Here is a 23,733-nt window from a genome sequence, read left to right as displayed (position 1 = left end):
CAAGGAAAGTCACAAGACAGGAAATTCCTCTGCCTTTCAGCAGGCTGACATGAAAAAAGCACAACCAGTTAGTTACATAAACATTGTTATGCATCTATTTCAACAAGCTATGCTGCTCTTCATATTCATATCGGGGAGGAGGGTTAGATCCTTCTGCTTTTAAATCTGCACTAGCTTAAGCAGCTCTCAAAAATCTGATTTTATTTTTTTTCTTGTCTGTTATGGCCGTGAAATAGGAAAGAAAACTCTGATCCAGCCTTTAAATTAGTCGATCAGGCAGTGACTTCTGTGAGAACTCCCAGCTCTGTTTCTCCCACAGACACCGTTTCAAATGCAAAGTCTCTTTTCCCATATGGAGTTTTTATTTGTACTGTCGTGTGGTTTTTAATTACCAAGCAGGCAGATTCCAACCAGTTCTTCTACTCCGTCTACCTTTCCTACCTTCCTGAGTGCCACGATCAGCCGGTTGTGCTTAAAAACCCTCAGGGAGCCACAATGGAGCATGTTCTGTACGCACGTCGTTAATCTCTCTTCCAGCACCTTTATAACTCTCAGCACTGTATACTACCCTGAGCACCCAAAACTATGTTTTTGCCTCCCAACAGTATGAACTGTTTAGCTACTCTGCTTTGACCTGCAAAGCGTTCTTGTACCAGCTGTATCAGCTCAGTATCAAAAGCTTTGTGGTCAAGATTTTGAATTTCAGACATATATATAGTGGGAAAATTTGAGTTCAGGTTTTCAAACTCAGAACAGTGTGTATTAAAATCAAATTTTAGGTGACAATCCCCTCAGCATCCTAATGTACTGCAACTTCTTCTCACAGTGTGGTAACATCTTTCAAGTATCACCACCATGAGCACATCACTTCCCAAAAAAGCCAAGGGAACAAGGGAACATAAAGCTGCGAGAGCCGTGGTTGGGCAGAAATGCCTCTTTCCTGCCTTGTTCTTCTGTACTCTCCCATAAAACGCAGGACATGGGGACAGAGACAGAGGCATAAAATAGATCCAAAGATCGGCTGATTTCTTAAGGGTTAATGTAGCGTGTCTCAACGGAGGAAGTAATAGTTTTGAAGGAAACAAAGAAGACGGATGTGTCAGGATACTTGGATTGTGACTGAAGCAAACATAAATAAACCTAGAACAATTACACATGAGATTTATTCACAGACACTTGTCTGTATAGGATATGCTTCAAACCAGCAGATCTTACACAAGTTGGGTTATGCAGTATTTTTGTTTATAAGGCATACTATAGAGTAAGCTCTATCAAATGATGCTTTCCAGTAGCTTATATTTTTAAGAGTGTCAAGCATCAAAAGGACACGCAACAGGTTGTTTTTTTAAAAAACGTTCCTTGATTCATCTTTTCTTTTTACGCATTTCATGGCATAACTGTAGCTGAGAACTGAGCATGCAACAAGCCAAGACAGGTGCAGCTGTTCTAACCAGAAACAAAGCTCCATGACGATACCAGCACACGGCTCTTTGCACCTGTATTAGCATAATGCAGCTAATGCAATAAATTGTCTAGGTGTGTGTCCTTTTGTAAGAGAGTTGGGAGAACCAGAAAGCTCCTCCAGCAGAGTCAGATGGCTTCTGGAGCCTCAACAAAATTTTGAATGGCTTTAATGAACAACACAGGGGCCACTGTGCGAAACCTCATTTAACATTCCCTCTCTCGCATGCGCAACAGAGCAAAGACTGACTTCCCAAACAAACCAAACCAAAAGGAAATGTAAATGGCTCAACGCCACCTGTGAAGAAAGATTAACAGTGCACCACATCAAGTTGCTTAACAGCAGAATAACCTTATGCAATAACTCTCTGGAGCCAACGAGTCTGGAACCTCAAGCTTTATAAAACACATTTTCCATCAGCGCACACAAAACAAACACAACAATCACCACCGCCCTTCTTCTCCCATTGCTGAGTTGTCTGCTGCTGCATTCAGTGAGAGGCAAGGCCAAAAGCTGCACCAAGCTCCCTCCTCACGTCGTTAATTCCCATGTCACACACACACACACACTCCATGTTATCCTTATTTCTCTACTTTGCAAGAGCATTTCTCTTTCTACATATTTATACACACAAGATGTCTTTAAACCCCAGTAGCAAATCATGTTTTGGTTAGAAAGATGCCGGGCTGAAATAACTGCAGCAGAGGGAAAGAATGTCATTTTTACAAACTTCACAAAACATTCATACAGAGCTCCCAAACACTGAACAGAACCAGAAGTTTTCTCCAAACCTGTACAACATTTTAGAAGGAGGAAGGACACGGGCAAGCATGCACAGGGTGTTGTGGGGAAAATGATTCACTCGCAGAAACTGTAAACTCAAGAGAGGTGAAATGATGGAAAACCCACTGACTTCAGTCAAGTCAGGACTTCCCCCTCAACACACAGGCTGCCAAGAAAAGCTTTTTGCTGTGCCATACCAGATGGAGGAAAAAATCATGTTGAATAGTTAACTTTACCAGAAATTGTCACCAAGACGTTCAGCCCTTCAAGTACATCCATTTGCTGGAATCTTCTTCGATTGATGAGCGGATAAACCTTCCCCTGACCACTTCTGTCTAGCAGCATCAGACCACTTTCAGTGCCCACTAACAAGTTCACTCCTACATGAAACACAAAAAGAGATCCAAGTTAGTAGGCAGATTTTCCACATACTCTGATGAAACGATGCTTTACATAGCAACTGTCTTGTTTCAAGCAAGCCTAACCACACCTAGAAGGCTCTCTACGTTACCTGCACTCTGTGACTGCTGACACCAAAATTGCAGTGCACAAGAGAGTAAGAGACTGGTAGACCGTGAAGAACTTTCTGGTGCACCAGTTTCCAAACAAAAAGGTACGCAAACACTGGAGATGGGGGGATGAGGCATGACATGCTTCCCAAGATTATATATTCTGAAGGATGTGTTAGCTGTTGATTAGGGGGTCTGTAACTGCAGGCTTTAGACAAGGGCATTGCAATAAAGCATTGGGAGGGGTTTGGTCCCCACTGGGAGGGCCAGATTGTGGTGGTGCAGCTGTTCTGTAAAAAGACACACAGGGTTGGTCCTCAACTTCCCAACAGCCTTTTCCATCTGAATCTTAAAACTAGAGGAATTGTATTACTCCCATGTTTCCACAGATCTCTCCTAAAGGTCAAGCAACTGTAAACTAAAAAAAGTAAGTAGATCGGTTTCTTTATAGAAAAAAGTCCACACATCCACTGGAAACCTGTTCAAGAGTACACAGAGTCTTAGTATTTAAAATCAATTGCATTCTTTTAGTATATATAAAAAATATATTAAAAAGGTTTAAAAAATCATCATTTACATCAAATACATTATCGCTCTTAAATTTCATAACCATTTGCAATAATTATTACAGTGTTTCAGTCCCAGACCCCACAAACTGTGCAGAGACAGGTAAAATACAGTACAGGGAAACAAGCAGTTTGATTTCCATTAGACTTCTGTGTTGCAGTCCCGATGTAAAACTTGTTATCCTTAAGCGTGATAAAGTAATGAAACAATAAAGAGAAGCTCACGTGAGGTAATCATAATTACATTGCTTAGTGCCTTAATCCCTAGGCAGACAATTAATCCCTAGATATAGCTAGATTGGTGCTGAAGGTCATGTACAAACTGGTTATATATTGAACTCTTTCTAATGCAGGATGTGTCCCAGGACGCAGGAGGCTCCATCTCAGGACCTACAGCAGTGGCATGCCTTCTCAGAGCATTCAGAAACAGCATTGCTCACCAAGGCTGCCCGCCTCCAAGGCACGAGGCATGCTACTGAAACACCACCCTCGCTACCACGCATGGGGGCGGTTTGCAAAAGGGAGGGCACGTTCACCCTAACCCAACGGGCACCAAGCCTCTTTGCTCAAACTTACTGCTCTGCTGTTTCTCTGCCTCATAAAAGGGAGGAGAGCCCACGGACACAGGCAGCACGGAGCTTGTCTTGGGAGATCTCGTCTTGTCTTGGTCGGCCACCCTACATGCCCTCCTTTAGCTGCTGATGCATCCCCCTCTCCTCCTGCCTCTGCATCCCCCACACGGGTCTGCACCTGCTCCCACCCCAAAGCCTCGGGTGCGTTTCACACTGCCCATCTCCCAAACTGGGACACGTCCTCAAACTGGGAAGTGGAGGAAGGGAGAGCGAGGCACAGGGTGCAGCAGCACCAAACTGGCCGAGGAAGCACCCAGCACTCGGTCTCATTCCTGCACCTCCAGGACAGAGCAACTAAAGCTGTAAATGATTCAGCTTTGATACATATTTTTGCTTTTTTTCAGTGTGGTTTACAGTTCAAACAAAGCCAAATGCACACTGCTCCCTCACAGACTCTTCCCCCTCTTTGTGCATCAGGGCTCATGCGCTTCTGCCTCCGACCTCACCCTTCTCCTCTGCTGCCTTTGCATCGCCCTTGTTTCTGCTCCGAGCTGATCTCTGCGCCCCGTCCCTAACCCCTTCCCTCAGCTATGTGCATTTCAGGATGAAACTAATGAGGTACCAACGCTGGTGGCAAGCTGTGCCTGGATTTTAAAATGCAGACATTGTCTTTATTCACAGCTAGCCAAGCTCTTCTACCTCCACCCTACAATTAAGCCGTTCTAATTTTTCTAACAAATGGAAATGCTTCCTGAAAAAACATAGGCTCTCTGTAGAGGCTGAGTGTAAAAAAAATGTGATACTGCATCCATGTCATTAGCATCAACCTCCGCACAATGCTAGAAAAAATAGCATCACAGGCCTAACACAACCAGCAACCTACCAGATACTAGGGCATTACCACTGGTAAAACCAAAGGAAAACAAAGCAAATCAAGCCCCCTCCTTGCTGCTAGGAACCATCACTACGAAATGCCTTCATTTGCTTAAGGGAAAAGGAAGCTAGACCTTATCAAGAAACAAGCATGTGCACCAAGCTTATACCACCATCAGTTTAGCCCTAAATGTTCAACAAGTAAGTGCTTTGTTACAGCTATAAAACACCTCTAGGATTTTACACCTACATTTTAAATCAATGAAACAGTCGGATACATAGATCAAAGAAACGTAAAGCCATTAACACAAATTGCTATTGGCAAAACAAGGCAGATCAGAGGAACTATGAGTCATCTTTACCGATCCCGTACAACTTCTCTCTGCCTTCACCCTCTCAGACTCTGGAAGTTTACACCTGCACAAGTCTCCTCATTTTACCAGGGAATTATTCACATGAATACACGCAGAAATAGCACGGGGTAAAAATTCTTACCAGTAAACTTTGGAAAAAAAGAAAAATGCAGATAGGAAGATGATAAAGTGTCAGAAGAGCTATCTAACTGAAATGGCTTTGCAGGCAAGAAGGCTAGGTCAACAGTGCTGTTCCAAGAAACAAGAAATGCTGGGAATAAGCTCAAAAGATAACTAAAGCCTTGCAAAGAGCTGTGAAAATGGGAACAAGAGAAGTGCCCTGTCCTACCTGTACACACATCATGTGCCTCAGGGGACTGGCCAAATCTCTTCTTCACAGTCTTTAAAGTTAGATGCCCTTACACTTTAAGAATACTATATAAACATCTACATAATATACACAAGCATCACCTCTTAACATCTAGATAATGAAAAAATTCAGGTGGCCCCATGGATCCTGGCCAGAGAAATCACACAGCAGAGAAAAGCTTTCAGCCTGGTGTTGCAGCAGTGATTCCAGATGGCAGCAGGCAACAAGCACTGTCCTATGCCTTTTACCAGTGTGGGATTCTGACTAATTGTCTGTCACTGGTGTAAGTTAGCTCTTGTGACAATCAGGCTAGAAACATAGGATCAGCAGACATCCCATACCCAGCTTCTCTGTGCACTAACCACCCTTAAAGAAAGGAAGGCAACTCTCACACTGGAAAGCGTCCGTCCTACCCTTCTATTTTCCTTCTTCCTTCCTACATAAAATGATGACTGAGGTGGAAAGTCATCTTACGAAACATATCTTCATCAAGTGCTGTGATAATACGTTAGCATCAAGAAAATGATTATTTTTCCAACAGAATACCCTATGTGCATCAGATGCACAACACGAATATCATCACAAGCTTCCAAAAGCTGCAGGAAATATACTGGTCAGGGTTAGAGAGAGCTGAAAAGGTCATGACAGTAGGCTGAATAAAGTCTGAACTCTGTCATTTGAAGAATATATACAGTAGTGAAAACTTATATCGAAGCAGAAGCAACATATTATAAAAATATAATAATCAGCTTTTGCAATGCAAAGAAGTGAACAAACACTAAATAAATTCAGAGAAACAGCTGTCTTCAGAGAGATGTTCTCGAAGACTGCAGGTCCTACTGGCGAGTCTGCACCTCAACACTGCAGGAAGCAAGTGAGTAACGGGTTTTTCTTACCCCATAAGGCAGCACACAGTATCTCAGAATTGAATCTCTTCTTGTATTTGCGAATCTCTGGGGTATCGCTCTGTGGTCGCGTATTTGTAGGATTCACATTGACAACTGATCCTTTCCGCGTTGGGTCTTGCCTTATTGCCTCTGATCTCATTGCTTCACTAGAAAATCCTACTGAAGAAAGAAAAGTAACGTGCATGTAATATCCCTCATGCGATAAGCTCTGGCCATATATATATTCCTTATACACCAAACAACCCAAATCAGTAACTGAGAATACTGAACAAGCCTTTTTTTTTTTTTGTAAGAAATGTAAATGGAAAAAGAAAAACTATGCAATCCATTGCAAATCAAATAAAAAGCATGATGGTAACATTCGTAGTACTTTAAAGAGCCACTGAAGTCACTGAACCCTTTTTCAATTGTCGTCTTCAGCTACTTTACTTACCCACAGAAGTCACAGTTGTCCCACTAGATGGAGAAATCTGTAGTAATCTGGGGTCTATAAAAGGTGTAAAGGAGGAGGAAGATTTGTGTTTCTGGAGTGTGTTACTAGCGGACTGAGTCTGCAATGTAAATTTCAACTTTATTAATATTAATGACAATAAAAAGCAAGGATAACAACAACCAACATTTTGAAGTCACTACAGAATTATGCTACATAGCCTCCCCAAGCTTGATTTACAGATACATAATGCACTGCAGGCACCACACCTGAACATATGCACACTGCACATGTTACAGTGAAATGCAATTAGCTACGTCTCCATCCCTGTCACCTCAGCTGCCAGCGAAGATTTTTGAGTGGCCACTACAATCGGGCACAAAGCGAGGGAAAGTCTCTTTTTTCAAAATCTAGTTAAATGTATGCCTACTATCTCGTCTGCAAGCTGTCCACTACATTCAACTTTTGTACTTATGAAGCATGTTCTAAAATGAGCTAGTTATGAAGTAAGTTAGGAAATTTGATCTCTTGGCTTGTGCAACAAAATCAGAACCATCTGCGATCAGGCATTCACTTCTGTGATGGTTTATGTTTTCACTGTCCACTACTGTTCATTCTCCCTATTTTGTTTAACCTGAGCCTCTTGCCAGAAAGCTGCAGCAGGTTCTTCCACCTTTATTTGACAAAGCAAAATATTAAACCTGTATCGAACAAAGGGGCTCATTAGTGTGGAAGGTGTAGCAAACGGTGATATGAAGCTATGAATATGTAGTGGATAAAATCACTGGTGCTTGCTGAGTTATGTGGTCTAAACATGAAAAAAACATAAAGAAAGGAAGAAGACGAGTGAAACAATGAACTGTTAAAAGTGGAAATGGAACGACTTAAAAACCCTTGCCAGTTTAGTATTATAGTGACAACATTGCACGCTGAAGCAGAATGGGACAAGTAAAAAAAAAAAATCGTATTATATATGTACAGGGTGTGCACGTGGGTGAGTTATACCAAGCAGTACTAGGTTTTTGCTCAGCTTTATGCAAATGTAGTTAGGCACTTCATCATCGTCAACTAATCTTCAACCTCTGATCTTTCTAAGCCTCTACTCTGCACAAAAAAATAGCGGTGGGTCCTTATGAGCACATCACTCCCCTGCACAGCTAAATACCAAGAGGCTCCTTCACCACCAGCCGCTGCCGCTGCCTCCACTTACCAGACTGAGTTAAATGAACCCTGCTTATTTATTGCTCAGATCAAAGTAAGGAGCAAGCCTATCCGTGGATCAATCAACTGATCTCTCTAACCCACAAAAGCGTGCTTTTACAAAGATCAAAGGCGAACGAAGCATAGCTGAAAATGAAATATTATGCTAACTGAATTTCCAGGAGGAAACCCTCCCGCCCACCCTCCTGTTCGAGGCATTTTTCATCCCGTGGTAAAAAAGTGCATTGCCAAGAGCCCACCCAGCTCACCGCAATCTATTCTTCTCAGCCCAGCGCTTGCATACCTACATGGCAGGATGACTCTAGCCCGAGAAGCAACCACTTCTTTCCACAAAGCTTCCCTCCCCATGTACCACTCGTTTTGGGTACAGACGGAGGCTCTCCCTGAATACGAGGCTGGTGACCCGGTGGGAGCAGAGCAAGCACGCTGGGTTCCCAGCTCACTGCTGGAAGTAGCAAGGGGGGGATGAGGCCCTTCGTTCACACATGTGCATCTCCTCTTTACGTGTGTGAAGGACTGGGCTTGCCCACCTTGGTGACTAAGGGCAGGCACCGTTCCTGGCAGTGCCCTGGGACTGGCCCAGGACAGCAGGAGGGAGCTTCCCCAGTGGCAAAGCCTTGCTTCTCCAACAGACACGAGCAGCGCCGGTGGAGAGCAGTCGTATTTACACAGCTGCGTTTCAGAGCACAAACATTTTTCCCCACTCGTTATTCCAGAACAGTAATACCCAAGGATTTTAAAACCCTCCCGGGCAACACCTGATATGTTCACCCAAGCCCACGTGGCAAGTTTTTAAAGAGCAAAATCCCTCTGTGGCAGCTTCCTCTCCCAGAGGGTGAGTTTCCACAAGCAGCTCCTTATACGTGCACAGTTACTAGCCCAGCCTCTACTGACAAAGCCAAAATTAACCACTAATTTTTAAGAGGCACACTGCTTGCAATTAGCCTGCTCCCAGAATAAAACAGAATTAAAAAAATAACGAGCATTGGCTAGAAAATACAGCAGTCAAGTTTAGTTTAAAACAAATGCCATGCAATTAATGACTCACTAAGAGGAAGCAAAAATAGTAAACTGGCAAGTTTGGCGTGGGACTGCTCTAGAGTTAAGGGCTTTTTACACAGAACTGAAATGTGTTATTTTGGGGTGGGAACAAAGGTGACAGAAAAAAAAAGCAGGGGAGATTGGCTGGAGTTCCTTTGCAAACTAGCTACTAGGCAATGCTGCTATAACCCTACGAAAGCAGCCAGCTGTGGTGTAAGACATACCTCATTAGTAGTTAGCTTGTCCTGGGGTGTCTGTGGGGACATGGTGGGTGTCGGCTGGCTGGAGGATGGGGAGGAGGAGGTGGAGGAAGTGGAGGAGGAATGGCTTTGCTGTAAGAGATCTGGCAAGAGGTGAATGCGACCGGCAAAGCCATTGCTCTCATGATGGCTGGCACGCTTTTTGTCAACTGTACTCTGTAGAAAAAACAGGCACACTTGTCTTGCTCAAGTGCTGCTTAAAGGCCTATATCCCTAACAACCTCTCTCCTTCTCTCCCTCGCTCTCTTCCTACCTTTTTACATTTAGTTTTTAAGTAAACTGATAATCCATGCCTTGATGCCTGGATTGAAAGGGAAAGTGGGCAGAGCTACTAGAATTCTGCAAATTTCCACCCTTTCTGGCAGGCAAAAGCTTAGTTCATGTGGTGGACTTGCACAGCCAGTTCCACTAATGAACAGAAGAGCAACTGTGCCGGTAAGTCTTCCACCACAACGCAGACAAGCACACTTTTGGAGGTGGGGGAGGATTTCTGCCCTATTGTTTTGTTTAAAACTAACTTAAATCCTACAGAGATATGAGCATTGACTGTCTGGTGAATGCCTTCAGCTAACTATTTAAAACAATAAGCATGAAATCTTAATTTTCAAACCAGAGGGCTCAATTAAGAAATTGGCATTCAGTTGTGAAATTCAGAAAATGTGATTACCAAGGAAACTCCTATAAGCTAACATGCTCATTAACATGAGCTCATTTAAAAGCAGGGAATCATTATCTTTCACAGGCAGAAGAATGCAGTATTTTCAGAATTAAAGGCAACAACATAGCACTCTAGCTCTGTCCACATTCTCTGCCTTGCCACCTGTTTTGCTTCTCCATTCCCCCACGCTAACCGTGACATGAATTTGTGTGTGTGTGTGTATGTGTGTGAGACAGAGAGAGCATGATCTGGGTGGTCTGTACGCCCTCAGCTACAGGTTTGGAAGAATTTTTTTAAAAACCCTAAACTCTTCCCCCCAGACTCCCTCCCAGCCCCACTCCTGAGAGCCACACTTTGTTCTACAGTAAGACTAAACTAAACTTCCTTGCTCCAGGTACCTGCTTCACACACCTGTAGCTTTTCTACCATTCTCTCCCACAGACTGTGAGGTATTCTGCATGGTGCTGCCATGGGTGTCACTGGAAAGCATGCAAAACAGTAGCAAGGGGTGAAAGGCTACTCTCCTCTTTGCATGCATCAAACATCTTGCTCATCTGAAATTCACTACAGCTGTGTCTTGATAATACAAACAACGAATATAATGTAGAAACAGCATGGGTGAATGAGCGAGTGGGTTAATGAGCACAGAAAAGGTGCAACACTGCGCAGGGAAGGAAAAGCAATACCTGTCGGACAATTAAGGTCCCCTCCTTAGAAGGAGTCAAGGCAGGTTCGCTCTCCACATCGTCGTGGACGATCATGGTTTTCACTGACTCTGTTTCACCATTGCTCAAGTTCAGTGTTGACCTATTTGCCAGACAAGAAATATCCAGGATGAGATAAAAGCATTTGTGTCATAACGAAATTTCACTGCTCTATACCAAGGCACAGTCAAAATTATTTTAAGATCGTGACCAGAGTGGAATATTTACATAACCTGCCTGCATAAGCTTCTCTGTCAATTTAAAAAAAAAAAAAAAAAAAGAATTCATTAAACACTGCTTCTTGTTTTATTACAAATCTAAAGGAGAAGAGGGAAAGGAGGAGCTGAGAAACTGATTTCCCATTTGCAGAAATGACTTAAAGAGACATATCTGCTAAACCAGCTCCTGAACACTCAGCTTGAGTTTGAAAAGACTACCTTCAGTGTTTGAAAATGTGAGCATACAAGGCTGCTATGCCTTGCTCATAGATTGTTGTGAACTAATATTGTGAACTAACATATAAGCCAAAATGCCCAACGTCCATTTCGTTCAGCTCCCTACAAGTACCAAAAGAAGCAAACCACAGAACTAACACTGCTCGGACATCATCTGGTCCAGAAGTAGATTCATCAGCTCCTTCTTGTTCCATATCATCATCTTCCTCATCCGTTGTCCCTGACTCCTCACTTGAGGATGAATAATCTGTTACTTTATGTGGAGGCCGCACATCCTCTACTGCTCGCAATTCCTTTGCCAATGCAGTTAAATCCTGATGGGAGAGGGAGGAAAAAAAAGAGGCTGCAGTCAGAGGAGAAGAGTTTGCAAGACAGCCCCACTGGATTAGTGCCCAAGGTTCCTCACTTGTCCACTGCTGTGTTTCCATAGCCCCAGCAGCACTGTTTCCTTTGATTTATTAATTCCTGACAGTTACCAAAGCTTTCGGATAAACTAAAGCACCTACAGAGTCAACCTAAGAAGGCCATGCAATAATATAAAAAAAATGCATACAATCTGAGTCCAAACTATTCTGATTAGGACTTCAGTTTATCCCACTATACCATAAAGGTACGAAAGACGTAAATAAGCACCCAGACCCACTTTGACAGAGTGGTTGACTGTTGCAGTTCATTTTTCTTAACTTTGCAGGTTAACAGCATCCACCACAAGAAACTCTGGGCAGCAAGATAGCTGAAAGAGTCTAAGAGTTATTGAGCTGCCTGAGGTGCAGCATATTTGGACAGTTGCAGACAGATGATCACCCTGAAACCTTTTGATCCATTTCCAGTTTCATGGACATGCTCTAAGGATTTCACCTGAGAGGTCAGATTCATCAGCCCTGGCTCAGCCACATACAACTGTCAAACAATACAGCCATAAGCTGCTTTTCTGTCTGCAGCTTGGAGCATGGGTAAAACAGGTTTGCAGTCACTGCAAGCTGCTCTCAATTGTATAGCAATGATTTATTTCGCTGAATACAGTTTAGAGCAAGTACTTCACACATTATACTTGTAGAGGTGAAGGAAGGACCAACTTCCATGTTTCTTTAAAATAGCAGCTCTGAGGGATTTGGCTGCTAGTGCATTATCATGATAGCAAGAGAAAAAAGTTATAAGCAAAGTTGGAAGTACTGCAAAATCCTACGGTGATCCCCTGCATACAAGGAACTGTAATCAACTGCAACAACAACCAGATTAGGAAAACATCAGAAATGTTTCAGAGGAAATAACATTTTAAAGTCTTACCACTTCTCCCTGCACCATTCAGCACAGCATTGATACATTCAGGTCAAATGCATTATCATTGGTCCAGCCACAGCAAGGAAGCACAGGATTGAAAGAAAGAGAAAGGGAAAGGTTAGGAAGAAAGCAGACGAGAGAGTGGAAATCAATTCCCAAGGCAAAGCAAATCTTAATCTTTAAGGTACTGCGATGTGTAAAAGCAACTGCATCACCCAGAATGTACCCAAAGGTACAAACTGCAGCTCAAGCTGAAGTTCACCCCTGATGACACCACGAATGAAAGCTCACACTGGTTTTTGTGAGCCTACCTGAACATGTCGGGGGACAGGGGAAAGCAGCTGCAACTTACAGCAGGCTTGATAGGTCTGAAGACTTCTTTTTTCTCTTCAGGCTTTTTAGGTGCACTTTCATGACGCTGTGATGGCGAACCCTCTGATTTGGATGATGCTGCATGCGCCAAGACCCCAAAAGGAAAACAAAACAAAACAGGGATTCACCAGGAAAGTAAAATACATTTTCTTATTCCACTTTGGTGTGGGGAACAGAGGTGAGAAGGCTACCAAGGCAGTGCTTGAGAGCAAGACATCAGTTTCACTGGTTCATTATTACATTTTCCCCGAAAGACTATGCGAAAAAATATTGCTAAGCTGTGATCTCTACAGGTGCAGCTGACCTCTGACTGAAGCCAAAGCAAACTGTCACACAACCATAAATCAAAGTGGTTGCAAATACTGTCTCATTTGCACAAGGGATTGGGTCTGCAAGTGATTGAAACTGCCTAATTTGACTGAAGCCACAAGGTGAAAAGCCTGTATTGGCATTCAACGTGCCCCATCTGAGACCTATCCTTAGCAGACTGCACCCCTTCAAAAACCACCAAGGTGACAGACAACGAGCATCAAAAGGTGTAGCAGTGACTCAGCATGAATCAGAGGACAAGGAAACACATTTTCTTGATGACTTGTGCATGATCCGTCTTTCCCAAACAGGCATGCATAGCAAAGAGGGGTATTGGAAGCTAACCAACCCTCAATACTGCATGCACAAAGGTCTTTCCCAGTGAGGGTTACCATCCTCCATTAGTGAGTGTTGCACAGTCAGTAAGTTTAAAACCCGATGTTATGGTGCGTGGGGAAGGACTTACACCTCATCCGGAACCGCTCTCCAGACCCACTCTGAGAGCCGGGGTGAGAGCCAGGCTGTGAGCCAGAGTTGCTTGAACCCGAAGAGCTGCCACTGCCCGGTCTTGGTACGAGCTTCTCCACCCTTTCCCACAGCAGACGAGGCTCTATATTGCTGTATCGGGGAGGGAGGAAAGCCTTTGTTACTCACTTTGGTTTCAGATTCCTGTTTCTAAACTCAAATTTCGTTCTTCCTCAGTGTTTTGCTAATAATCAATCTGAAAGAAAACTTAACACTGAGCTGAGGGCATCAATGATACATCACAACCCAAGCAGTGGCTCCCTTTGAAACACTTATTACCTTATTTAGGATGGTAAAAAAAAAAAAAAAAAAAAAAAAAAAGGTGGGTTTAAGCTATTCATTTTATTAGGAATTGGCTACCTGCCATTCTTATGTGTCTAACTCGAAGTGGACAGTTCTCTCAGGCTGGATGCAACAGGCCTAGAATTGGCTCAGAAGTGCCCTGGCCACCCAAGCACAAGCCAAAAAGGCAGCACAACCTATCCCTCTCAGAATGCTCTCACCCATGCCCAGCATGCCAAATCCAGGGTGACCTGCCCACGTGGCTTTGTTGAGCTTAGGAAACATCCCCTTTCTCCCCCTTCCTGACCCCAGATGTTCTGCATCACAGCTCAGGGATTCTTCTGCCTCTCAAAGTCTGGTTCTGGCTGAGAGGCCGGAAAGTTTCTGAGACCTCTTCACTTCAGATCTTACAAACACTTCTGCTGCCAGTAATCCCCACAATAACCCAAGATGACCTGTTGCACTGAAGGCATGATGGTCACAAATGGCCACATTTTTTCAGTAATCTTAAGGATATTTTGAAATTATTGCAAAAGTTGTAGGACAAGCAACTCAAAGAAGGAGAGGCAAGAGGAAATTTAGCCAGTGTTTGTTGGCACACATGATACACCAGGGGAAATTAAGATTCATCATTATGAAAAGGGGATCCAAATCCTTCTCCCTTCCACATCCAACAGACAATGCCAAAAGCTCTCTGAAAAACACCCGTCTTCCCATGAGCCTCTTCCTTCCAACACAGGAAAGGCAAGGACATGTAAGCTTACAAACCTCGTGGAGTTTCTTTGACCTGCTTGGTTATTTTGCTGCCCACTGCCCTGCAGTGGAGAATCACGACGAGACAGGACTGGTGATCGGGACGTTGTTCTCACAGGTACCTTGGGAGAAAAAAGGCTGTGTTAAACCCATGAAGAAGAGAGAAAGAAGAGGAAGATTAAACCTCTCCTGCTACAGAATATATTCTTAAGATTTTAATAATGCTTATTCTATGTCCAAGTTAGCATCAAAAACCAAAAGCAATAAAGTAATACCCACAAACCCCAAAGCCTTAGTTGGGATGCTGTTCAGATTTTGAAGAGAACTCCAAGTTTAGTCTTAATATTAAGTAGTGTTTAATAGCTACCACACAAACACATACACACCTCACTACCCTCCGACTACTGAGACATTTGAAAAGAACACAGCATTTTGACTGAAGCAGGGGAGGCGCAAAGCAATTTGCTGAAACAGCATGAGAATTAGGAGGATAAGCTCAGGGAAACCAAACAAATGCCCAGGAATGGATCAGCAGAAGGCAAAGACTGGTGGGGGAGCAAGAATATACTCGGAAGAAGCAAATCCCAGTGGATGGAAGGGGTTTGGGAGGAGAGGAGGAGGAAATATTGAATGTTTCCTTTTTGTTCAGTTCCATTTCAATTTTTAGTACTTGTATGATTCATAGTTTGGGTTGCTAACAGATGAAGAAGAAAATTAACTCTGAGCAATAACCTCAGGGATATTTTAAATTCTTTCTGGAATATGGTAATGATTTGTTAACTTTGCATAATAAATTGTCTCTCAGAAATAGCTGCATTCTATAAATAATTGCCAATTTTATACAGAGCTTCAATATTGTACTGAAGGTTGATTATCATTAACCCGTTGACTTAACACCTGCATTGTGATCTGACTTTGGAAATACTGTTACTAACACTGGCACGAGGGCATGGTCTTCCCAGTGCCCAGACTATGACATGCTTTAAAAAAAATCATCATCATAAAGAAAAAGCACACATCTGTCTTTCTACTCCTTACCCTTGGAGGCACCTCGTCACTGTCTGATCTAGCCCAAGCCTTTTGGGTGGGGTCGGGTACCTCCGACTTAGTGTCAGAACTCTGATTTAGCACTTCACTGCGTGAAGGTGGATATGGGTCCTGGGAACGAAGATGGTGATGAGCAAATTTGGGAGAAGGGTCACTGAAGGAATGGGATCGCGAGACAGGGGAAACATTGTTCTTGAGAGATGCCAGATGGGACCACTGTACCTTACAAGAAAACAAAACATAAAACATTCAATGCGCTCAGTATAACTGGCTGTCCAATTAACACAGAATAAAGGCAGCTGGGGCGGGCAGAGACAAATTGGTTATGGCATTAGGTAAGCGTGGGGTGGAATCAATGCATTTAAAAGCAAGGCAAGCGCCCAAGGAACGTAACAGACTGAAAATACAGCACATTTTTGTGAGATACGCTCTCCACATACACGTACACTAGTGCCCAGAAGAAAAGGGGACCTAATATCTGCACCATGAGCCTGCGTCCAAAGGCCACCCAAGACAGGAGTCGTCATCTGTTCCCCAGTCTTCCGTGGGCTTTGGCCATGTCTCATGGCAGCACTGATGGGTTGGGGAATTTGAAGCAGATATCCAATTGAAGAAATGTGCAAAATTAAAGAATGCTATAAAGTGTGCAAACCAACAGACATTTATGTTATCTAAGAAATTTGGAAACTAGATACAGTTCCAAACTTTTGGAGAACAGTTGTAACACAAAAGCCTTTATTCCTTTATAGTCATTGCAATATATATATAAAAAACATAATATATATTGTATATTGTATATAGTATACATATGGACAATGCATATTATACATATACCATATATGTACCATATACTGTACATATATACATATTTATTCACAAACTAAACACACACGTACACACACACATATTCAATTACAGATACACTAAGAAGGCACAACTGTGACTCCAGAGCTAAAAATCCATTGGGGTTTCCTTTGAAACACATACTGACCCTTCAGCTACTCCTTCTTTGTGCATAAACCCATGTTTCTAATTTAATTTCTGAAGCTAAGGAGGAGGAAGTGTCATAACTGAGGAACATTCTGCTTTTGCACCTAGTAATTAATCAAGATTTCACTTTCAACCCCAGTTTCAGTAGGCTGGTTGTATTTGTTTTTATATGATTATTATTTCCTCAATTTTCATACACACAGCTGTTGAAGAGCCTGATTATTCTTAATATGAGTGGAAGATCAGACTTTAAAAGTAACTGGCACAGAGAGCATGAAGATGCAAGTCCAATATTTTGAAATAATCATAGAGGTTTGAATAAAAGCCAGGAATTAATGAGTAAGAGATGAAGTTCTGTCCTGATTTCTCCCACTCTCTTGTCTGCTGAAAATCTCCTGCTACCCAAAAGAATTTCAGTGCCTAGTCACAATCACGGATGGGTTCAGTTTGCACTGTCATCAACAGTCTTACGTAGGAGAAGAAAATTCTGCATGGAAACAGAGGAACTTAATATAGAACTAGACTGTTTAATTTAGCATATCTCAATAGCTTAGAAAATATGGTTTATTTGTAATTTTTAAACTTTAAGTTATTTTTTTAATTTGTGCTATAATTCCCACGAGGTACGATTACTGAGCTTTGGAAACTTCCATTAGCAAACAACAGAATGACAGCAACCACGTCGCTCAGTGGTTTCAACCTCTTTTTCATTTTCCAGGGGTGGCACAGAACTCTGTTTAGCAAGCATAAGCCTACTGACAACAAACTTGCTTTTCTTAGTCATGTTTCATGGATCTCTTTGAAGCAGTGATCATCGTATTAAAAATCATTTGTTCGGTTAGCTTTTTTTTCCCATTATCTTAGAAAACTAAGCCAGCTCACTGCTTTCCTGAACGTCCTCTTTGGCAGTAAATATTTTGCACAGATCAGATTCTGAACTGTAGAAATATACTGAAACTATGACCAGTATTTAGCCAACCATTCCACTGTTGCACAGATAATAAGATAATGCAACAGTAGTCATTAAAAAAAAAAAAAAGAAAAACAAACACACAAATCCATCAGTTTATCAATACAATAAACAAAACCATACAGAGATAATCTACTGAATAAGCTGTTTTGTGTAACAGTGCTACTCTTTACATAAGACTTCCTATGTGCCAAGATCTGCAAATCTGAAGGAAACATGTTGGGACTTCTGCACTTCCTTCAGGCTCACCGATATTTTCCTGGGCACTTACTTGGGGCTCCATTGGCCTCTGCAGGGCAGGCTGAGCAGGTTCTGAGTTTCCATTGGAAAAGGACTCTGATCTTGAAGGCACTGGTGGCTCCAACACTTTGCCCATCTGCTTTGACTGTGCTTCAGGGGAGCCCTGATTTGTTTTTCTAAATCTCTCCTCCACCTAAGCCAAAATAAATGCAGGTTAAGTCTAGAATCAGGAAACCAATTACAGTAGAAATATGAAGGTGACCACCTCCCTTTCTTTACCATGGAGACCAAATATGTTTGAGGCTTGGCAGGATTTTCTCCCTACAGCTTTCACCAGCGATGTAAAACAGAATAAACTGTCCCAACATGGCAAGTATGCCATATGGGAATCCATACTAGGAAAGAGGTTACAGTGGGCAGTAAAACGTGAAGTGATACAATGAGAGACCACCAGGATACTTCCTTATGCCTAGACTAGTTACTACCCATCAATGCATACAGATAACAAGAAGGATATGTGAAAACAGAAACAACTTTACAATATAAAAGTACATTTCCCTTACTGCAGTTACCCTCCTTACTAAACTGAAGGGAAGTTATGTTATTTGATTATCTGCTTTCCTGTGCCTGTTTCTTTGGCAGTGCAAGAAGAAAGAGGGTATGCTTCTCTATCCAGTAATACTGGAGGCAGTTCAGCTTTAGATACAAAACTGTAGGACTGCTCATCCTCTCTCTTATCAGATAGTCCCAAAATGACATCTAAGTGCTGCACTCTGACCTCAGACTGCAGAGAACAACCCCCACAACTTATTTCTGGTTCTCAGAGACATGTAGAAGCGACTGTACACTAACCTAGAGAGCTTTTCGAGAGGAAGACTAAATCAGAAAGTGCGAGTCCTCAAACATCAAGCAAGGTCCCCACGCAGAAACGTCACCTCTTTCAAGTCCGTGGCATTGAGACCAAAGCGAGTGGTATGAAGGGAAAGAGATGGAGGGAGGCTACAGGCTGAAAGGAAATATCCTCCCATTTCCTAAAACAATCAATTGCTGGAATCGCAGCAGCATGCACCTTTCTGCCAGAAGAGTTGCTGCTGAGGAATGCTAAACTCCCAGCACTTTATCAGTGTCAAAGAAAGATCAAACCAGTAGCTGGCGCTGAGATTCGTTTGTTGAGATGCTGCTCATAAGATCTGCTTTAACCCTTGTGCCTGGAGCATGAAACCAGTATTGGGGTGATTTCCTAACTGTTCCCTAGCAGCAATAGCATGATGAGACTATTTATATATCCATGCTGGAAGACAGAGGCAAGTCTCCAGGACTCCTTAGCGAGGCTGCTTTACAAACCTAACCTGCCTCTGCTTTCCAGACTTTGAGGACAGTACCAGACTGCCTATGGGAGCAACCAGACAAGCTTCTGCCAGGCCTACACAAAATACACCGTGTCTTGGGGAAAACGACAAGAATGGAGTCAAGCATCTTCAGCATACAATCATTTTCACCCCCATGTCAGCCTCACAGAGCCATCCTTTAAAGTATAAAAATAGGCCAGACTCCTCTTGGTAGTCTCCTTCTTATGAATAGAACAAGGAAAAGCCCCAAGTCTTTTTGTCTGAAGGAACAAGCTTTCATGTCTCCAGCTGTAAATGATAGGAGGTTTCTTCCACAAAGCACACAAACTGTAACAGCCACATGTCCTTAAAAACAGGCAAGATGTGAGAAAGAGATAGTCAGTTATTCCCCTGATAGAAACAGTCCCTGTTCCAGTCATCTGACTGTCTGGACCAGAAAATAGTATTAAGTCTCATTTCTTGCTCTAAGCTTCCTTCTGTTTCCCAGAGCCACTCTTAGAAGCCATTTTCCTTCTATCCTCATTGTAGCTGGAATGGGTAAAAAAAGAAAAAAAAAATCACAGTTTGCCAGAACAGGAAAGATAGCCCATGCTGGCTTAGCATTGTGATGGTCAGCATCAGTGGATGGAAACTTTCTCTAGATAGCAGTTTCTGTGAAAGCATGAGGCACAGAATACTCGCTCTAATTCACTATTCTATGTCCAAAAGTACATCAGAGTTAACGTCTGCTTTTTGATATTAACTGGTGTTGCTCCAACTGCCAGGCACAAAGATATTACAGCTATACTTCTGACTACTGACACAAGTTTTTCTTTGCCTTCACTTTACTCTTTCTAACTTTCTAAGGTCTTTGAATCTTTAGGAGTTTATCTCCTTTTCAACTCTGAAAGGAAAAATGAGAGATGGATAACAGAGATGGTTCCGCACCCCTTCAAAGCCCACCCTCAGGCTGGAAAGGAGTTCTAGACTGGTACTGTGGTTTCACCAAGGCAGGCCAGGAATGCGCACCAGGACAGGAGAGGAGGACTGTTCCACACTTGCACCACAACATGCTGTACAAGTCTGAACTTCTTCCAGAAGAGAGACACATACCAGGTACTTCAGCCAAGAGGAACAGATGAGATAGCACAACATGGTTTATGAAGAACCGGGACAATAGCACCTATGAGAAAATGAGTTTGTGCTCATCAAGTCCAAACAGCAGTACTTCAAAGGCAGTGAAGCACTACTGGACAAAGGTGGACTGAAAGCTTTTTTATCAGGTTCAATAGCCCCAAGGATTTTTTTTGTTCTTGTTCCAAAACGTATTTACCTAGTTCCCACATGCTGGTGATGAATGCCGTTAAGAGTTTTGACCAGTATTGCCCAGTCTAGTGGTTTGTGGGCAGTATGATGCTCAAGGGAAACACAAGAACAAGAGTGCTGAAAAAGAGCCAAGTATGCATCACAGGCAATTACTTGCTTAGCGATGTTAACCGTGGAGCAATGAAGTCAGGGGACCACTCACTGAGACAAACAGCACTCTGATGATTTCAGATTGACTTCTGAGTGCCCAAAGTCCAAGAAGGCAGCACCACAGAGCTTCACAAAGGCGGGGATGTCATCTCAGCAGAGAATACTTAACACTTCAGAAATGAAATTCATGAAATTCATGTTTGTGCTCATGAGAAGCAAATTTCCAAGAGCATGGGCTAAGGCACCTACTGGTGGTGTGTGTAAGCATCCCACATAGGTTTGTGCTCTCCCAACTTCCAGGCCTCAGTCCCTGCCTGCGACACAGATTGACAACTGTACCAGTGCTTCCTGTGAAAACATCTGCAGATGAGATTGACCACCTGACCTGATGCTTCCCATATCAGCTCCCCTTAGTATGCAGCATTTCGCAACTTCTTTCCACTCTTTACACCTAAAAACTCTGACCTACAATAATAGCAGAAGTATTCAGAAGTACCCGGGTTTGGAAACTAGTGGCCAAAACTTAGGAATATCCTGCTCTTCAAGAGTGACATCCTGGTCTCCAACCACACTGTAGCAGAACCGTAGTCACCATGATGCCAAGAGGTAGGGACCGAGGAGCGGGTAGCATATTCCTGTCCATGTGCAGGACTTACCTCACGCGCTCTTTCAGCAGGCTCATAGTGGGGTTTTGGCTCAGGGGTATGATAGCTTTGTTTATTTCTTTCTTGCTGCTGCTGTTGCTGTTGCTGCTGTTGTTGCTGCTGCTGCTGTTGCTGCTGTTGCTGCCTCCTGTGATCGTGCTGCAGCGACAGGAGGTAGGCTTGCTCCTGCTGCAACTGGCGCTGGAGTCGCTCCGCCTGTCGATGCTCCTCCATCTCTCGCCATCTGTATTCCTTTGAGAGAACGCGTGAATAATTCAAGACATGACATGGAATGTATGGTAGACATGTCCCTATCCATCCCGTTAAAAATACACCTTTCTGATTGCTGTTGCTTTTTTTTTTTTTGGATTTATTTCATTGTTAAAGCGTAACCATGAGCTAAGTCGGACCGATATGGCACGTGTCTCACGTTGGGAAAGTTGAGAGTGTACTGCTAAGCTTCACGTGATTGGAGAGTTATGTCAAAACTGGTTTTTATTAAAAGAAAAAAACGAGTTATTTATACTAAATCCAGTGTAAATTCATAAAACAATGATTTAAAACAACACTAGGCCATTGTATCCAGGGGTAGATTTACATATCATGTGTGCTTTTGATCTGCAACATAAGCACTCTAGTTCGTCACTGAATGCCAAGGTCTGTTCAGAAACTCGACCGCCAAACCAGAACTGTTCCACTTTAACATAAAGCCTCCTCTTACTGCCCAGAAAGCAGTGTGACCTTACAGCACTTCTCATATGTGCCTGTCAGCCCACGACGCTAGCATAAATGGCCTTTTAATCAAGCTCCTTTGTTGTCATACTGTCAGTGCAGCTGTGCCTGACTGAGGGAAGCCTAGGACTGGCCGGATAAATGGATCCTATAGCTACTGAACAAAACAGATACAGTGCTTTACCAGTAACATGGCCTGCTCCTGGAGCAGCTGCTGCTGTAGAATTTCCAAGTGCCGCTGCTCCTCTTCTAGCTGTCGCCTGATATACTCCTGTCACATAGAAATTACCCAGCAATGAATTTATTCAAAAGGAATGCATCAGAACCCCCTGGCTGGCACACCACACGCTACTTCCCCAGTTCAGCTTTAACGAGAAACGCACTTCAGGATGGATTAGTGCCTGCAGAACAATTTAGGGAGCCCTGTCTACCGAGCATCGTATTTTGGCCCCTTCCATTCCAAAATTTGGACTCCTGCAAATGTTGCCGGCACGGGCCAGAGCTCGTTTGTGTATTTTGGAAGGGATTTCAAGAAGCAGCAAAATGCACTCAAAGGTTTTGGAAGAGTTAAAACACAGCAAGTCTGACTCAACACAGCCAACACAAAGTCACATGCAAGTTGTATTAAACATTAGTTTGTTGCACTGGTGCGATGAACTGTTAGCAACAGCTAGGGCCAGGCTTAGTGTAGGTAGACCTGGTGCAAGCTTCCCCAAAAGGGGCTCTGCCAAGTGCAGCTCAGACCTGCCCTGCCATCTCCCCTGCCGCCCTCACCAGAAGCTTCTCCTGAGCAGACGCCGCCAGCCTTGCTGGATTATGCGATGAGTTATGGCACAAACAAACATCCACCAGGAAACAGGTATTAGACCAAACTCGCTTGCTCTTGCGATCTAGCCGTCTCTCACCCGCAGCCTCAGCAGGCCGAGACGTTTACCCACCGCTTCACCTGACCCCCCTACAACGACTCGAACCCTGAAGCACCAAACCCAAGCTGGTAACATCCTATCATGCAATTAATGGAGGTATGTAACACATGCATGCGCACACACGCAAGCGCACACGCACGCACGCACACGTTTACAGTGTATGCATAGAGAAAGTAATGGATCTGTGATACAGTGATGGGAGCTGTAGGAAGTCTTGCGACGGACTGATGATGTACACTGTATTGTCAGTACGCACGCTGGCTGAGCCATGGTTTGGGTGACAACAATGCTAAGAAGGGACACGTCTTCTCTCAAAAGAAAAAATAAATTTGCAGTGGTTCAGTCTGACCACACCAATTAACCGTTTGTCATTATTGGCACTGTGCGTAATTAGCATTTCAACAGTTGAAAAAGCAGCTGGGGGAATACCCGGTGTCTGCCCAAAAGCAAATTGCTGTGCTGCAATTAGAGATTTTCCATATTTATTCCCACTGGTTAGTCTTCTCTCCTTTTGACTCAAAAATCTTTGACACGAATACACAATAAAATTCCCCAGTAACATGATCATCAATGATCACAAACAGCGTGACTTTACGTAAGAAAAATTAGGTATGCCAGGCCAAAACTAACACTCCTGAAGGTAATGGGAAATTTACAATGAGCCTCCAGGAGAGCTGTTTGGGCTCTTTATTT

The 23,733-nt window shown here is 43.2% G+C and overlaps 1 protein-coding gene across 9 annotated transcripts in view; it reads right to left on the bottom strand.

Moving 5' to 3' along the window:
• Window positions 1-23,733, bottom strand: part of MAP4K4 (mitogen-activated protein kinase kinase kinase kinase 4) — a 154,524-nt gene that overhangs the window by 12,287 nt on the left and 118,504 nt on the right. Inside the window, exons 14-26 of one of the 9 annotated variants that reach the window (XM_080601453.1) lie at window positions 22,299-22,385; window positions 21,395-21,634; window positions 17,966-18,127; window positions 15,726-15,956; window positions 14,703-14,809; window positions 13,594-13,745; window positions 12,799-12,896; window positions 11,304-11,479; window positions 10,693-10,813; window positions 9,313-9,504; window positions 6,830-6,947; window positions 6,385-6,555; window positions 2,482-2,625 (exon numbers count right to left, since the gene is read on the bottom strand). In XM_080601453.1, coding sequence (XP_080457579.1) covers window positions 2,482-2,625; window positions 6,385-6,555; window positions 6,830-6,947; window positions 9,313-9,504; window positions 10,693-10,813; window positions 11,304-11,479; window positions 12,799-12,896; window positions 13,594-13,745; window positions 14,703-14,809; window positions 15,726-15,956; window positions 17,966-18,127; window positions 21,395-21,634; window positions 22,299-22,385 — 1,999 coding nt within the window. The remainder of the gene's footprint in view (window positions 1-2,481; window positions 2,626-6,384; window positions 6,556-6,829; window positions 6,948-9,312; window positions 9,505-10,692; window positions 10,814-11,303; window positions 11,480-12,798; window positions 12,897-13,593; window positions 13,746-14,702; window positions 14,810-15,725; window positions 15,957-17,965; window positions 18,128-21,394; window positions 21,635-22,298; window positions 22,386-23,733) is intronic. The other 8 variants (XM_080601454.1, XM_080601455.1, XM_080601457.1 and 5 more) reach the window with 8 other exon arrangements.

Source organism: Anser brachyrhynchus (assembly GCF_964034855.1).
Source record: "Anser brachyrhynchus genome assembly, chromosome: 1".
NCBI lineage: Eukaryota > Metazoa > Chordata > Aves > Anseriformes > Anatidae > Anser > Anser brachyrhynchus.
This window is presented reverse-complemented; position numbering and strand designations above follow the sequence as displayed.